The sequence below is a fragment of the Spea bombifrons genome, chromosome 2 (genome assembly GCF_027358695.1).
Source record: "Spea bombifrons isolate aSpeBom1 chromosome 2, aSpeBom1.2.pri, whole genome shotgun sequence".
In the NCBI taxonomy this organism is placed as follows: Eukaryota; Metazoa; Chordata; class Amphibia; order Anura; family Pelobatidae; genus Spea; species Spea bombifrons.
In genome coordinates, this window is record NC_071088.1 from 117,174,265 (window position 1) to 117,192,727 (window position 18,463).

Sequence of the window (18,463 nt, forward strand, 5' to 3'; positions counted from 1 at the left end):
CCATGCCTAGTACGCCTTGTGGAAGATCTAATAATGTCACTATTTATTATGAAGGGACAGTAAGTAAGCTTCTGTCCATAGAAGGGCTGAGCTGGCCCTGCATAATGTATAATTAATGCCGTCAAACTGTTTTATACAGGAAAACTTGTCTCTTTGTACGAGAGGAGTTCACTGGGAGTTGCCATTCGTAATGCTTACTAAAGTCAATGAGGCAAAATATTCAACCCAGAATACTTCCATTACTCACAGCAGGAGTGCCCATACAGAAAGTGGAAAAGGAGTAATCTACATTAACTCTTGAGGCCTACCTCATATAAATCCCTGAACCTGGGAATTCATTGTTCATGCGAGGCACAGAATTAACTGGATATGCAAACATAGTTACATTCTGTGTCTGTCCATTATTATAGTGATTGAAGAATGACGTTTAATTTACATTAGTAGTGATAACATTAATTGCAAAATTATTTGTAAACCAAGTGGTAGAAAATTTACTGATCCATGGCAGATATGTTCAGATTCTGAACATATGCCAAAAAAGTCCAGTCAAACCACTTATAGTTCATTTTAAATCATGTTTTAAGTCTTTTAAGTAGACATAGTACTGTTAAGATATGAACTATGATCTTAATTGGTTCATATCTTAATTGGTTTTTATTCTACATACACAAATACTTTTTAATTGAATTAAGTGGCTTGCGATACAGATTCACTGCAGTTTAAGCCTTGAGATTTACCTGTTTGGCATGTTATATATTTTAAATTCCTACCAATATTCCATCAATATTGTAAAAATCTTTCAAGTTATTTGTCCAATACTTTAAGTGTTTTCAAAGTGACTTTCTCATTGCATATTTATTGACCTAAATCTTCTGTATAATTTGAATAAATTATAATTACAGTAATTTTGGTACCAACAGTTCATTGATAGAATGGTTAGAATGTATTGCCTGTGTTCTATATGCCATGTTAGATCATAATTTTAGTATATTGAGTTAATATCATCTTTCATATTTTCATTAGTGTTTCTTAAATATACAAGAATACATGTGATAAAGGGCTGGAATCCTGGGTATTGCAGGTGCTATATACAGGTGTATATATATATATATATATATATATATATATATATATATATATATATACCGTATATATATATATATATATATATATAAAGAGCAATTCACATGCAAGGTGTAAAGGTGGTCTCATCTCCATAGCAACTGAAGATATTCCCTTGACTATTGTTTCAGAATTGCCCTTTTAATATATGTTCTACTGTCTATGACACAGCAAAGAGTGAGTACTGTACCTTTAAACTATTTACGACAGCTGCAGAGTAATTGGGTCCCACTGCTGTGTATGTTCTTCGAAACATTCTGGAGAAAGGGAGAGAGACAAATACATTATTTAAGTATTTTGATTTGTTTCTTTGTAACAAACAAGCCAACTGTACAAAATCAAGCACAAAAAACTTAGATCGAAGCATCATGCAAAGCACACTGGGTTTCAATAGGGCAAAAGCTTTTTGCTGTTCAACAGTACATTTCCGTGCAGCCTCAAGAGGAACACTGAGTAAGTATTAAGTGCTTAAAGTTGTATTGTACTTTCTCAACTCTAGGATCTCCTGCATAACCCTTCTTACTAGAGGCAGGGCAATGATGCGTGAGAGAGAGAAGACTCCTGAACAGTGATTCTTGAGAGTTTTTTCCTGATGCTGGCACCGTAGCCGCAGCCATGTTCTGGTGCCACTTACATGATAACAATCTTGTTTTAATTACTGAGGATACACATACATGTAAGCACTGTCCATTACAAGTCTACATGTGCGCCGTAACAAAAACACAGGCTGTACCGTCAGACCCATTTGGTCCATCTAGTCTGGCCATTTTCCTACTCCCCCTTTAAAGAGCATCTGTTGCTGTCACAAGTTTTAATATAACTAAAACTATCTAGCTTGGGGTTCTTGTCTTGGCAATTAGCCGATGTGGGGCACCTTGGTCATCTCAAACCTGCCAGGACACTTCATTGTATTGCCGGCTGGGGTACAAGGGGAATTAGTACTTCTCTAGTTCTCAAGTCAATTGATTTATCAAATAATCAGAGACATTCACATGATGTATGAGTGACTATCCACTCCAGTTCACAATATACTATATACTAAAGGCAAAACCTTCAAAAATATACATTGACAACACCTATTATCTGTCCCCTTTTCCAAATCAAATATTTGTGCCCTACTGTTAAGTTGCTGATTGTTAGTGGGTCAGGCAGCCTTAGTAATTGTGGCATAAGGGCAAGAGGGATAGCTTTAGGGCAGGACATTGATTCATACTTTTTGTCTGCGAAGAACAAACTTGTCCAGATTGCTTTCATATCACACCAATTAGAATTAAAGACAGCTGTGATTAATATTTATCTAAACAGTAGAAAACAGTTCAGCATAACAATGAAAACATATTCTGCATTCCAGTTAAATAAATAATTTGGTTTTACTAATCCCCATAGAGAATAAAATAATGAAATATTTATGTATCAGTACTAATTAATTAAGCTTGTGTGCTTTTGTTACAATTACCGAGTTGAGTACATGCTACATAGAAGTATTTCAGATGAAGTGTCTAGAGTAATAATTCTATGCTTATGTTAAGTTGCTGTTTTAATCAGAATTTCATAGATTGGTAGTACTATCCATTAAATGGGTACAACTTAAAACTTAAGCTCTACTGCTCTAACTGCCTAAATCATTTTTTTGGTTCCGTATTTTTTTTTCACCATTATAACGGAAAATGGTAAAACAGATAAAACATAAAACTCTGGTACCTTTCCACGAAGATCCCTGCCTGCACGGCATGCACAATGCTCCGGAATCTGGGCTTCTCTTCAGATCGTCGACCGCTTGACCTGGTCTGTTGAGTAAATGTGGACGCCAACCAATCACGGACCTCAGAGGGAACAGCATCAGAGCGGATTTCTGGAAGTTCATCATCTGTGTCCAAAATCTGTCTGTGAAGTAAGAACGCAAATATAATACTGTGATCTGCCAAGAATAGAACAAATCACAACTTTGCGTCTACAACACATCTAACTACTGATGTAGTTTAATGCGGAAAAAAGAGGCCATTCAGTGCATGTATCTCCATACATGGTCTATCAGCATGGTCTGCTTACCCCTTGTGGGAAAATACTGATATTTTACACATTGCATTTAAGATAACTCCTGCTGTTTTTAACGTCCTGAATTATGGAAATTTGTACTCATACTTTCTGTTATTTATAAAGTATATGAGATTAGCTTGAAGAGACTCACCTTGTCTCATCGATGTACACTGCTTCCAATAGCGAGGCTGTGTACTCCAAGTTTTTTTTCAGTTCTACAATATTGACCTCTCCATTTTCAAGTTGTTTCACCATGAACTTCAGACTACAAAAAAGGAAGGACATGTAAGATAATTACAATGACTGGAAGTGGAAACCTAATTGGCATAGAAGTGTTCCAGCAATTGTCATGTTATGGATTTGACTTCCAAGTCATTTATGCATAGAGGACAAATACATACAAATTTTGAGCAATTACAAATCTGCTGTATATACCATACTATTGTATCGTCAGCCTCATGATCTGATCATCATCATCATTGAACACAAGGTCATTTATTATCAATGTTTTTGTTTGAAGGGCTTCCAAATAACATCTCAATATTATTGGTGTAGCAAATCAGATAGGAACAGAGTTAAGATCACAATTATTGTCTTTTTATAATCAAAATAAGATCAGCTGGATAAAATGGTGATTCTTATTACCATAACAATGAATGACGTATCCTACATTGGAAACTTGTATTGCTTGCTATGGTAATAAGACCACTATTAATACCTAGTACCTTTGTATGTATAAATATATATATATATATATATATAGTTGAGTTGGGTTAAGTTGAAAGCCAATATGATGATGATGATCTACACCTCATCAAATGTATATTCAAACTTGGTGATCTACTGAATATCAACTACCATGGTAGCAGGAAAATACGCAGTAGAGGATAGCATATGCCACATCTGCCTACACATGATGCAGGTCGGCTTATTGCCGTCATTTTGGGTGTAGCGACTCTCGGAGCAAGTACACCACTAATATATTTATGGTGATTGGGCATTCCCTTCCTGTATGCTGACACCTCTCAGAAGGTCCCTGGAAGAGAGAAGAGACCCAGGCGAGATCCCAGGGAGGAGACGGAGAAACAAAGTTTCTCCTTCTTCCAAACATGGAATGTTACCGAACAAAAAGTGGGTCATTCTTCCGCAGTGGCACCTGCTGGGTAGCAGAAAAACGCTTAGTGAAAATGCAAGAAAACTAATATTTTAGTGTCGTTTTTTAGAAATTTGCACTAATCAAATGTGAAACAGGTGAATCATGGTTTAACAAACATATGGTAAATGACAAAAATCTCCCATCCTTAGAAAACGAATAACCAAAGAGGTTAATAAATGTGTCTTCATACTCACAATGAGTGGCTCTAAATGTATGCATTTCATTTCCTATCAGACTTAAGTACAAAAGGAAGGTGACCTTTACAATATATAGGGCATTAGAAGGTCTGTGGACATGGTCAATATAGCCCACACAACGTGGCCATAGCATGATGGTTGCCAAGTGTTACATGCCTCTATTTCAATTAAAGCATTACTTGCAACCTGTTTAAAAAATGTGCCATTTTCTGTTTTATTCACATTCATGAACTTTCTACAAGAAGCCACGTGCAAATATGTTTTAACGTTTGGTTATGATTTCAATTTCCCTATCATTAATTGTAGGAAAATTGCATCCTTTTCTTGAGATTATTAATTGAGGTCACCACAGTAAACAGGCAATATGATTAGAAACTAACTGATGTACTTGCACGATTCCCCTATGTATCTGATGACAAATACAAATGGTCAGCCACAGTACAAGAGGAAAGGGCTTGTTTTTTCAAAACAGCTAAAAATGTGACTAAAATAACATTTGTCAAAAAACAACCATTCCCACAAGTCATTAAAGGTGTGCTTTCTTGGATACAGAAACCTTTGGATTTTTGAAGCATTATTATTTATAGTAGTTTGGTAGACAGTGGCTCTGGATAAATGTGACATGTTCCAAACATCGGGATTTATGTCTGCTCTGGGTGAGCAGCCTAACTACGTCTTGGCTGGTAGTGGAGTGAGCAAGTAGTAAAACAGAATAGCACAATTACTAGCCAATTCACCATCTGGCACACTGTGATCAGCACTGTTCCCTCTTCTAATTACACCTTAAGCTATCATTAATCACCTGCAATCACCTAATTATATTACACCACTTAACATTTCAATACAAGTGTCTGGACCAAGAGACACTGAACATCGCAATCCAGGAATCAATGAGGAGCTACTAGATCCATGAAACCATTTAATACACAATAACTGTTCATCAATCAGTAATTCGAAGGAAATTGATTGGAGAGCAAAAGGTTGTTTTGTGTGTTTTTATGTGTCATGGTAAAACAGATACATCACATTATGGACACCTGACCATCGTATTTATATGAACTTGTTGGACATCCCATTCCAAAAACTATGGGCTTTAACATGGAGATTCCCTCCCCTTTGTGGCCACAACAGCCTTCACTCTTCTGGGGAGGCTTTTCACAAGGTTTTGGGGTATGTCTAAGGGAATTTCTGCCCATTTAGCCAAAAGAGCATTTGTGAGGTCAGACACTGATGTTGATTTGTGAGGTCAGACACTGACAAGCCAGCGTACCAATTTATCCCAAAAGTGTTCCACACCAAGTTCATCAAACGATACTAGGGCAGAAAAGGGCCTTCCCCGAACTGTTCCCACAAAGTTGGACGCATACAAGTACCTAAAATGTCTTTGTATTTGTAGTATGCTGTAGCATTAACATTACCCTTCACTGGACATTAGGTGCCCAAACCTTGAAAAACAGTCCCTTCTCGACCAAGATTTACAGTGGGCACTATGCATTCTGACAGAAGAATGAATCTGTTAAGGAAGGGTTAATTACAATTTCATTGCTGTGACTAGTAGTGTTCATGGTGAACCTCAGTGTGAGATTAAATTTACCCAGTGCCAATGTTCTTTGCTATCAATAAGGATAACTCCCCATTACACTAAGGTAGTAAGGAGAGAAACCCACTTGTAAGTTCAGAGTATGTTTGATCAACAATTTCTGATGATACTAACCTTTTGGTACACGGCCAAATGTGTTTAATATGAAACATAGAAAGTGATACTCCAATTATCCATTGCATGTAAGACTTCCTCTTGGTAAATTAGACATGCTTCAACTGTATAACAAATTAATAATCAAATAATTTGAATAAGATATTTTTCAATATAGAACTGCCCATAGAGTTCTACTAGCAGGCAAGATGCGTATGCGAGTGAATGGGGCTCCCTGACACTTGGTTCCAGTACTAAAGAGAAGGGAATATAGTCACTTGCTCCTATCCTTGATTTTGTGTTACATTATATACCGGTAGCAACTTACCTGAACATGGTGAAACTTTATACTCATTATGAATATATATGTTATACCAATTTTGGTTGCCCAAAGTTTCTGGATCCCAGCACACAAATAATTACTTAATAAGAAGCAAAGTTAGCATCCACCTCTGATGAATCATGTAAACCAATTCCTGATTCTGCAAACTGCATATGCTTTCAGGATCAAAAGAATTAACTTTCCGTCTGCTCCCCAAGGACATCTTTTGTCAAAAGGAAAGATGTTCCACTTTACCTGCACTTATTTTCCAACCTAAAGCAACCTGGGGCATTGAAAAACCCAGTGAAGGGGAAAATCAAATGCGAAAATGAACTCTCAGGAGGTGTGGAGACCTAGAATTTAATTTATTTTTGTCGGGAAAGGAGGGGAGGTGATTTTCATGGAAATATCTTCAAAAAAGCATTTTGTGGAATGCTTGGGGAATTTATCTTGGAAACCTTCCAGTTATAAAACTGACGAAAGAAAACATATATAAAATATATTTTTAAAGGGATGGTTTACTGTCCCTGGCATCTGCACTAAAGAAGTCAATGGGAGTCTTTTGTGCGCATGTGCACAAGGTTCTTAATAAAGCACCAACAAAATGTGGTCACCCTAGTGTAGACTCAACACGTATATTTTAATTTCTTGATTGTAAAATTTCACTTTAAATATAGAAAAAAACCCATCATAGTGTATATAAAGTATCATGTAGATTATGGCCCCCTATGTATATACACTCAAAAGTAGAGCCTATCACATTTAGGTATGTATCTGTCTCTTAGTAGGACCATCTCCCACAATGTGTACTTAAAGGAACAATGTCAGGTATATTTGGAGCAAAAATGTGAAGAGGATAGCCAATATTCTTTTTTACTTAAATAATATAGCATATGTTTATATTAAAAGCAATTTGTGGACACTCGACTGGTTAGGGACCTTAACATCAAGTTTGTGCAAACGTAGTATATTGGGCTTCCTCATGGTTTGTGTTGGCTCCTTCTAATCATGTTCTTATGTTCCTACAACAGTGTGTTTCTCTACAGCTCTATCACTTGAAACCCTTATTTACTCCAGATGTAGGGGGGCTGTATAGTCTACGATCTATAAGATACTTTACATACTACACTATGCTATTTTTTCTTTTCTTTTCTGATAACCAAGAACTTCAAATATTCATGAAGCTGGATTTTTAGATAAGTATATGGGAAAATAGCCTACATATTCACACATATTGAATCACACCATTCTCATTTTTTTAAATTAATAATGGTAAAATCTGTGTTTATTTCAATTTAACCAATTACTCATTCTGCAAACTACATATGCATTCAGGATCCATGAATGTTCCATCTCCCAAAGAAACACTCCAACACAGCCTGCCTGATTTGTCTATGGAAGAAATATGGGAGATAAGGGAGAAAGGGGGGGTTTCAAACTCTTTGTGCCAAGCTTTAATTCCTTTAAGCTTTAAAACCTTTTACTTTTTATGGTTTTTATTGTTGGAGAAGCTGCCGTTTGGTCTATGGTCAATCTGCAGTGTTCTCTTCTATTCAGAGGAAGCCAGTGGTGCGGCTATCCTCTTGGCGGTTGCAGTTGTTGGCATGATGTGTGTGTGAACCCAAAGAATGACCCTGACTCCTGTACATATTGTGTAATAGTAATGCAGAGTGAACACCCCCGTGCTCTACTGTATAAATGGGCAGAAACACTCCAAAATCTTGTGGAAAGCCTTCCCAAAAAACAGGAAGCTGCTATAGAAGCAAAGGGGGGACCAACGACATATCAATGTCTATATATTTAGAATGCAATGTCATAAAAGTCCCTGTCGGTGTAATGGTCAGGTGTCCCAATACTTTTGTCCATATAGTGTATGTACACACACATTCACGTTTGCCCTTACACATAAACATCCTGGCTTACAATTGCCATTGCATCCACACACCTTTTTGCCCTTAGGCATACTTGCCCTTATCTGTCCCATTTCTCATAATTTTCCCCGATATTATCTCTTATCTTTAATCTTTATTATCTCTCATTTTTCTCATTATCTATCCCCTTCCCTTTATCTTACCCATTCTCTTTAATCCTCCCATTTCTATTTATCCCAGCTTTTCACTTTATCTCTCCTACATTTACTCTTTATCTCTCCCCTTTCTCTTTGTGCCTCCCCCTTTTTTAATCTCTCCCCCTCTCTTTGAAGCCCCCTTCTAATTACCTCTCCTCTTTCTTCTCATCTATATTCTTTCACATTATCTCCTGCTTCTCACTATCCCTCTTTCTTTTTATCGCTCCAATTTTTCTCCTTCTCTTTGATCTCCCCTCTAATTATCTCTCCCCTTCTTTTACATTATCTCTTCATTCTCACTATCTCTTCCCTACATATTTCTCTTTAGCTCTCAATTTTCTTCCATCTTTTTTCTTTCTCATCATCACAGACCTTTCTTTAGCCATGTCGCGGGGGCACAAGGTTTATTCGTACAAACCTTTGTGGTGCATGCGGCTTTGGTGCTCAGGGCTAGGATATAACATCATACCCTAGCTCTCAGCAATTGTGAAGTAGCAGTGAAACAAAGGTCTTTATGAACAACTGGTCCAGCTCCTCATGCAGCGGGTGGTTGCTGAGGGTTGGGGGGGGCACGCTATGGCCCCCTCTGGTGTCCCCTGGCTACGCCACTGACTAGAGCAACCCTCCACACACCTGGAAGGTATGAGGCACAGTGTTACAGGATACACCGTTGGTGTTAATTTAAAAAGCAATTTAAGAAACAACCAGCAAATATTAACCTACTGGAGTAAGAGCATCATTGACTTTAATTCTACCTAAGGCTATAACAGGCTATGTAGAAAGAGGAGTGTTAAAATGTTCACTGGTAATAGTGCATAAATCACAACTTTTATAAAATCCATTGAAAACTTCACGGCATTTTAACAAAGCAAAGGGAACCACCAAATCCTTTTGTATTCACTATGATGAATTTGCTTCTTGACAAACATAATGCACAAATGTCAGTATACCCATTAGTAAAGAAACACCTTTTTTATTGTGTGGATAAGACGGATATAACTTGGAGAAATAGCACTCTCTCTTATGTGTCAGACTAATTTGCAGGGAAGACATAACTTATGGATGAAACAAAACAAACATGACATCACATTAAAGCTCTTTGCCGCATATAAACGGTATCACAGTCACAGCCTGTAACAAATACATTTTCGTTGCCCACTTTAAAAATCCAGCTCTGTTTTGGCACATGCTGCTTTGCTTCATATGTTTTCTCCACACGTTGTCTCCTTCAGTGTGTCCTTGCCCTAAGCCACCAGCCGTTCAGAAATTGATTTTCCTTTTTACGCTTTCAGCTTGCAACTAATTGAATAGATGCTACCTGTGATTATGACATGGTTGCTATATCAGCCAAAGGACAGGCTTGCTGTGTTGAGAAAAGAAATATCCAATAACAATAAATAAAGTTATGAAATGTTCCTTCGTACGTTGTTTGTCTGCAATGGAAATTTTGAGCAGCAATGCCTAAATCCGGTGCGGGGATACCATGTGTCAGGATACAAAATGTTAAAAATCGGGCTTCTCCTGAAACTAAATTATACAGGCACAGCATCTATAACGGAAGGTGATCTGGTTTCTATGATGAACATACATACTGTCACATGTATGGATAGAGGGGAATAGGGTCAGTATACTATAAAGGTGAGGAAGTGGGAGGGGAAATTGAAATTTTAGGGTGCTATTAGTTAAACAAGCTGAAAAATAGAAAAAAGAGAGTGACAGGTTATTAAAGAAAAACATAAAGAATGCTTTTATTCTTTAGAAGCGTTACTAACAGAGTTCCATCTTCAGGAAGAATACACTCTGGGCCTGTCTAAAATGTACATGACAAAGAACATTTCACAGAAATGGAATGGATAAGGAGAGACCAGCTTCATACCATATTGTGGGTCCTATAGGCCCTACAGTCATAACACAGCGTAATACAAGGGGAAATCTTTACATATGTTTCTGAAATATGATACATAGGGCTGTCATAAGAGGGCCTTAACCAGCACAAATGCGTACGGACCCAGTCTCCCTGACAAATTACAGACATATTGGTCCTCATGGTCTCCTACCGGGGACTGCGCCCCTTGCAATATTTCGGTGCCAATGGCCTCTTTCTGGGAAATGGGACCCAGTGGTCTCTCTGCGAGCTTGGAATGGGGCAGTGGGAGAGGCAAGGGTTTCTGTCTTTAGGTTTGTACTAGAATGCTATAAGATTTTTGATGGAGGCCTTGATGATTGCACTATACTTAGGTTGATGTCCATCTCCACAAATTCATTTAACCAAAAAGCCCACAAGTCACAATTTTTTCCGTATAAAATGCACACAGGTTTTTATCAAGAAATTAATAGTTCATTAATTCAATGCACTAACTTTTTTTTTTTTTTTTATAAATCACAACACAACCAGACTAATGTTGTGAACCTGCGATAAAATGCATGTGGCTGCCAATATACTCTATGGCTAACACTATCCTACCCAGGTACACAACTGGCACGTATTGTAGGAAACAGAGGGTTACTCTCATGTCGGGTTTTGAATGGTGGATAGTAGCGGGCTTGCCGACCCTCGGCTGTCTCGTAGAGTTGGAAAAAGTTAAATTCGCACAACTGCTACAAGAAAAACACCAGATGCCTCGCACTGAATTTCCCTGCTATTTACAAATACGTCATTTTATTAACTCTGTAATGGGACACAAAACAGCACCAACAACCACGACATATAAGATAATCTTTTTGTGAAGACAGAGAACAGCTTATTTAATCTTTATTATATTTGCCCATATTGGACAGTACCAGAACACACAGAGCCTTCCTTACAAGACCAAATAGGAGCACGACCTGCAGATCAACTTATCAGACATGGAGTAATTCCATGGAGTAACAAAAACATCCATAAACTGTTGAGTTGTAAGTTGACTTGGGAGAGAGTGTAGTAATGTGAGATATCACCCCAGTCACACTACACACTAAACAAACCTATAGGACGGATGTTTCCAAGGGTGTGGACTCTGGAGCACCTGGTACATACCTTAATTCATGGTGGGAACGCTTAGTTGCCAAAAAAACTTGGTGGTTAACAACACGGTTAGTACTCCTGTCCCAAGATGTTCAAATCCCATGTCTCAGGAAAGCCAACCAGCATTTGGTTCACAGAATATGTTCCACCACTTCACAAACAATAGCAAGGAGATGGCCAGGCCAGCCTCCCAAACTAATAGAGGTCATGCAAAATGTATGGCAAATATATGGCAAAGCTCAAAACGGATAGGATAGGATATTTGGTCCTCTTGGACCAGTAGATTATTGCCCTACATAACCGTCAAGGTCAATATCCCACAGTGAGGTATCCCCTCATCTTTCTCTCCTTTCTCCTTTTTTCATTCTTCTTTACTCTACTTCATATCAATTATTCTCATTATGATTCAGCCCAGTGTTATCAAGTCATGAAAGCAAGATAAGATTGACATTATTAGTTCTATGATCTTTATTACTGGCAACAACAGCATCTATAAGCATGTGTAAAATATATTTATAACTGTAAGTCCTGTAACACTGACCGACCTGTGCCTTTGTTTGATATGCCTGTTTTATTTCCATCTGTAAAATGAATACAACACTTTAAGCAAAAAATGCATGTGGCTGCCAACCTTTTTTATTGTGTATTTTTTTCTGTATTGCTCCTTTTGCATTCTAGAGACAGTTAATGAGATGATATAAAAACACAGCAAAGGACTAGAGGCTGAATACCAGCAGGGGTTTTAACATCTGGAGCCTGCCAACATCCTGCAAAAACAGCGCCCTTCTGGTAATCGGTGATGGTGTGTCAAAATATGTTAAAGAAAAAGATGCAGGATAGATCGTTTGTTCTGTACCTGCAGGGTTGACAATGGCGTTTAAAAAAAATGACATCTTTTTAAACAAAATACCAAACAGTACGGATTTAAACAACAGGTGAGGAAAGCGCTGTTCGAACAAGCTTACAATCAAGATATATGTGGTATGTGGTTCCAGGCAGAGACGTGCACATATCTTTTGATAGATAGTATACACACACACACACATACACACATATATATATATATATATATATATATCAAAAGAGATGTTCACGTCTCTGCCTGGAACCACATTGAATGGTGTATAAAAAAAATAACAGCTCCAAAACAATTCATCATAAAGTATTTTCGGAACTGCTCATGAACCATGAAAAATCCCCATCAGGGATAAACTCTTGCTATAGCTAACCGAAAGAAATCAAAGGGGCAAAATAATTTACAGGTCACTGATAAAAAAACACAATTGACACACAGAGCAAACTTTCTTAAAATGGATAATCCACCGCCTATAAAAACAGAGTTAGCCTCTTCCATCAGTGATATCACCTATTGTATTATTTTTAACACACCGTAACAGCAGTTGTTCTGATTCCTAAGACTTACTCATGGTGACTGACTCAAAGAAGCATTTTCTACAGTTCCAAAGTGACCTGTTACTAAATGGTAGTTTATCATGGGAGCGTAACACAAAAAATAATGTAAAAACTACCGTGGATGATACCGGATATAGATTTATTATACACAAATAAAATTAAATTGAACTTGGCAAGATATACATTAAAAAAAAATACAGAAACACATTAAATGTTCTTAAGCATTTATTATACAAGTTATTCTTTGATTATATCTGTCTAAAAAATTCATGGAATATTGCTGAAGAACATTAGTCAATAAATTTATAGTAATATACATATCATGCAGTTCGTTCGAGAGAGAGAAAGAGATTTTGCTATTATCTTAATTGATTGTATTCTATATGATTTGTTGAGAGCAGGCATATGTTTAAAACCATGGGTTTCCTTAGGCTGCTTTACATAGAACTCCCATTACATAAGACGTTTAAGTAGGAAGCAATTCCAGAAAAACAACCATCCTCATTATCTCACTGCAGTACATCCTAATTGCGTTTTTAATTAGTCTGGGTTGTAACCGTAACAAACAATAAAAAAAGAAAACAGGTCTAAGGTTATGAAAGTATTTCCATTTTAGATCCTTTTTATTCCCTTTGCTGACGGCGCAAGAACAACCTAACATTTATTTTTTTTGTCATCTGGTGGCATCAACATTTAATGGCAGTTGGCAGAGGGTCGTATAAAGACATCACTTGTTATAATGGATAATGTTGTGTGACCCAGTGCTTATTAAAGCACTGAATGGAATTGTTAAAATAAAGGATCAGCATTGCCTAAAAGGGCTGTTGTCACCATCACAACATATGACATCATTCATTTTATTACCTATACATCATCTGGTGGCTTTTAATGCTGTTTTTGTATTCTATCACTCTTACTATTACTCAGAAGTAACATTTTTTTAAAAGAAATAACAAATAGTTTGACCTCAGACAAGATGCAAGATATTTCATATGTCCCCTTCGTCACAGTATTCATGGTTTTTACTGTTACTGTAAATTAAAATCTTTTAAAATCCACACAACCGAAACACAACTTTTTAGTGGCGACATGGAATCTTCTTTAACAATAAATAACCTGATCTCATCCTTTGGGTTAGTATAATTCTTAACTACTACTTAACTGAACCTTTAAAAAAAAATATTGCTGCTAAACTTCTCTTCTTTGCTCAGGTTTACACAATATGTCATTCTAGATCTAATTATCGGTCAACGATAAGGTTGAAGGATAAAAAGATCCATTATACTGTATATTTTACTTACAACCGTCAGGCGTTTTAACTGTGGAAAATGTTGGCCAGATTATGACCCCGATCAGATCGGTGACAAGCGCTGGTGAAAAGGTAACTGAATGGGGGGGTGATGGGACAAAAGATGGGAAACAAAGGCTTCCTTTAGAAAACAAATGTCAGCCTTTATTGCTTGCCTTCTATAGTTCTGCATGTGGAAGTGTTTCCTATCTGCCATGTAAACTGAGGAAACACTATCTCACTAAAAATTCTAAAGGCTTGATGATAAGTGTTTGTGTTGTTGTGCGTGCATAAAGGGAACCTTTAAACAATTACTAAAAAAAAACAATTAAGAAACAGAAAAATGCTTATTTCCATTCATTTAATTGTAGACTCCATTCAGTTGGGATTTTGTTACTTATTATTCAGAATGACGGCACTGTATCAGTCACACAGTTCCATGGTCTCCATTCAAGAGCCAGGGAAGAGGTAAACTCAATTCTCTGCATTAATAATGTTAGCCAAAGTTACGGTATATTTCCAATAGGAATTGACCTATTTATTGACCTAGTTATTATTTCATAAACATTCAGGATTTAGTCTTTTTTATCCTTATTCTTATTTTCTAGCTGCCCCACCTGTAAATTTGAATTAGTTCTTCTTTTCTGCACATGCCCCATGAAATCTTACCAATGCTATACATAACATTTTATTTTTGGAACATGTGGTATCCTTTAATTCACAGATTCTATGGCGTAGATATATGCATATATTACTTGTGAGGACAACCAGCAGTTGGTTTCTTTGGAAAAAAGAGATGGAACAGAAGTGAGAGAGACTCACCCTACTATACATGAGTTTTCATACCACTTTATATGGGCAATATCTGCATACTTAATACACCATACCATTGTACTTATTTATATATATATATATATATATATACACAAATACTTACAGAGGTTGACCCCATCTATACTATATAGCAATGTTAAAGCTATTCACTATTTGCGCCATATCAATACTTGAGGAATAGTGAACACATCATTCATTATACAGTAAGCTTTAGATTACTTTTCCTTAATTACTTTCTAAAGGAATGAACAGCAATGATATGAGAACACGTTGTACAAACCATGCTTTTAGCAAAGTAAAGGGGATTCTGGAACTAAACTAAATTACAGGGGATAAATTAAAGTCCCTGTATTAAATTAACAAAGACTACTTTTGAACTATTAATCCCTACTCTCTAAAGTATATCAGCTCCGCCGAAGTATGTTTACTTAAAAAAGGCACCATTATATGAAATAAAAGCAGTGAAACCCAGGTGATTCTATGTTAATTGTGATGTTCTGCGATTAACAACGTTACAGGAGTGTATGTAGAAGTGTAAGTAATGGAATATATACATTGAGGGTGATTGCGTACCCTTTCACAGAGCAAAATCATTTGATGAAGATGTGTTATGTATGTGCTCTTTTATTTTTATTACTGCATTTAGTAGCAATTTTATCTTCTTCTAAACAAATCTTTAGAAGATAAAGACATTTACTGGTATTTGTTTATCCAAACAACGATTTACTGACGTTTCTGTGCATGGCCCACTTTAAGCAGTTTGGTAATGCTACCTTCCATTGAAGGTGCTTCCTGAGCATGATGGACATTTTAGTTCCACATAACTAGAGATCAGCTTGTTGGTAGCTACCCCATACATGTACCAGTTTCAAAAAGGTAACCTTTTTCTAAGGAGCCTATCTTATCTGAGCAAGAAAGAAAGGGAGCTGCTCCTCCAGCCAAAGCTGGGAGCCATAACATATTTTTAGTGTCTGCATCTCTTCACTACTGATGTATACACCCAAGTCAATCCATCTGTAGAATTAGATCACCCTAAGATTGCATTGTTTAAACGTTTGACTATAGGCAAGTACATGCAAGCCTAGGGCCATCCCTGTGAGAGCCACGGCTGTCCTCTCCTCAATTATTATATACTCAAAGGAGAAAAAAGGTGCTGTATAGTGTAGGTGCTCAAAAACTCTAAAACAGTATAAATAAATAAATAAACAGACTAATATGGAGTGAGCAATATTATATATATTATTATATATATTATATTATTCTCTAGCACTTTTGTTTGCCATTACACAAAGCCACAGAATTCTAACAATGATGTCATGGAAAGGCTCCACTACCTGTTGACATCATAAGATGCAATACCAGGTAAGTACATAGACCTAAACACAATGGGAATTATAAAGAACTATTCTGGGGGAAGTGCTATGTGGCTAGAAATCACCATAGCAACGAAGGCAAAGTTCCTGGTGATTGCCCTGCTTTTACTAGAATTGGTCTTAAATCGAACCACCGCAGCAGGATAATGAATTCCTGTCCTAGTGAATGTGATGAGAGATGGGTGATTTCTGATTATGGAAAAGATATCATCTACTTTTACTGCATTAAAATGTTTAATGTACATCATGCAAAGCCTTGCCATGGTTACTATAGAAACACTATGGGAATTCTACAATGTTACAGCTTCAGCACCTAGTATGAGATTCCCATTAATGTGAGCATCGACACACAGATGCAAAACTTTGCTTAAAGAGTTTTCGAGGCAAACTGGAGGTAGTTTAATCAACAAAACAAATGCAAGGAAAGGTATCCCTTCATACTTACACAAATATGTGAAAAAAAATTTAAAAACATTTTGCACACCTCAGAAAGTGTCAAGGAACATATTACTCCAGCAAAAAAAACGACAGGCCACATATTGTCAATCTCTTAAAATAGCTCTCTAAAATGTAACAGCACACATATCATAATAAGTCTGATTTTACTTAGACTAATAGACTAATACTAATCATGCTCTTCAAGCTGGGTAAAAACATAGGAAGTCAAGGATAGTCAGGAAGTCAGCCACGCATGCTCCCCATTATCAGCTTACCTTTAGCACACCGTGAGCTGCTGCTCTATTGTAACAGAGTGGCATGGATATCTATGAATTCTGTCTGTTTGACCCAGAGTTTCCAGGTTACTCTCCTCTTCCTCCAGGAATGGGGGTTATGGTTAGCCATGCCCACTCCCTGCCCAAACCCCTTTCTACTCCTAACCCATTTAATGCTATCTGGTGCTAGCCGACCCCTGCCTCTGGCTAGCCATGCCCTTGCACAGCTGGCCCTATTACTATGTATGGCAAGCCCTGTCCCTCACAAAGTTACTACCCCATAAGAGGGAGAGCTCCAGGTAGCCTGCCCATGGGAGGTCCCCAGGTACTTTGGCATATCACTGCCATCAATACCGCCGCTTACAAATGCAGCTGGTTCTGCCGTAATGTTTTATGTCATCAGGATTGGTGCTATAATAACAAGTTCCTGTGTTGGGCGACACAGAATAGATTTCTGCTCATTCATAAAAGGCTGCACAGTATAAACAGAGGACCACGTGCTGCGCAGGCCGATAACACTGCTTAAGATGATTAAGGCAAACCTTGGCTACTGTGTACTTTACAGCCTTTTATTCACATTATGATTGGCTTGTTTGCTTTGACTTATTCATACTAAAAACAAAAATCATACCACATGTTGATTTTATCGAGAACACATTTTGAAAATCTGTACATATTTCGCACTGCAAAAATGTTTGGCAAAGAAAGCAAGTTTCTTTTAGAACTTTTTCAAGAATTATTGGAATCCCCTTCTTATATTTACCAATAAAACGGTAGGGGTGCAAGTTTTCATACTCAAATAGTCGAATATTCTATATTGCTTTGATTGACCAGCATAATATAATCACAATTACACAAGAGGCTGAAAATAACTAGAAATATAAATAACTTAATAATATAATATTTATTTTGGTCACCAGTTTTACCTAAATCTTCCTGTTTTAAGGTAAAAATTGAGCGTCCTAATGGTCTCACTTCTTAATTTTGATCTTATTTATAATGTATTATAACTTATACTATGTTCTTGCATTTTTCTATGATGTACTGAGAAATTTGGGAGCACCAATCGATCAGCTTTACAGTCACCAAACTCCTGAAGGCTATATTGCAGCAATATAAATTTTCTCCAAAAAAACTTTTATACATTTATAACAATAATTTTTGTGCAGTGATCAGTGGTAGCTGAAATGTACTTTTTTGCAGATAGAGGGCAGTAGCGTACAGGTATACACGTTGCTTTTAT

At 37.0% G+C, this 18,463-nt stretch overlaps 1 protein-coding gene across 4 annotated transcripts in view; it reads right to left on the minus strand.

The window, feature by feature from the left end:
* Positions 1 to 18,463, minus strand: part of PDE1B (phosphodiesterase 1B) — a 115,437-nt gene that overhangs the window by 15,566 nt on the left and 81,408 nt on the right. For all 4 annotated transcript variants that reach the window (XM_053455941.1, XM_053455942.1, XM_053455943.1 and 1 more), the window contains 3 exons: positions 3,311 to 3,424; positions 2,824 to 3,006; positions 1,313 to 1,379 (listed from right to left, as the gene is read on the minus strand). In XM_053455941.1, the coding sequence (XP_053311916.1) occupies positions 1,313 to 1,379; positions 2,824 to 3,006; positions 3,311 to 3,424 (364 nt within the window). The remainder of the gene's footprint in view (positions 1 to 1,312; positions 1,380 to 2,823; positions 3,007 to 3,310; positions 3,425 to 18,463) is intronic.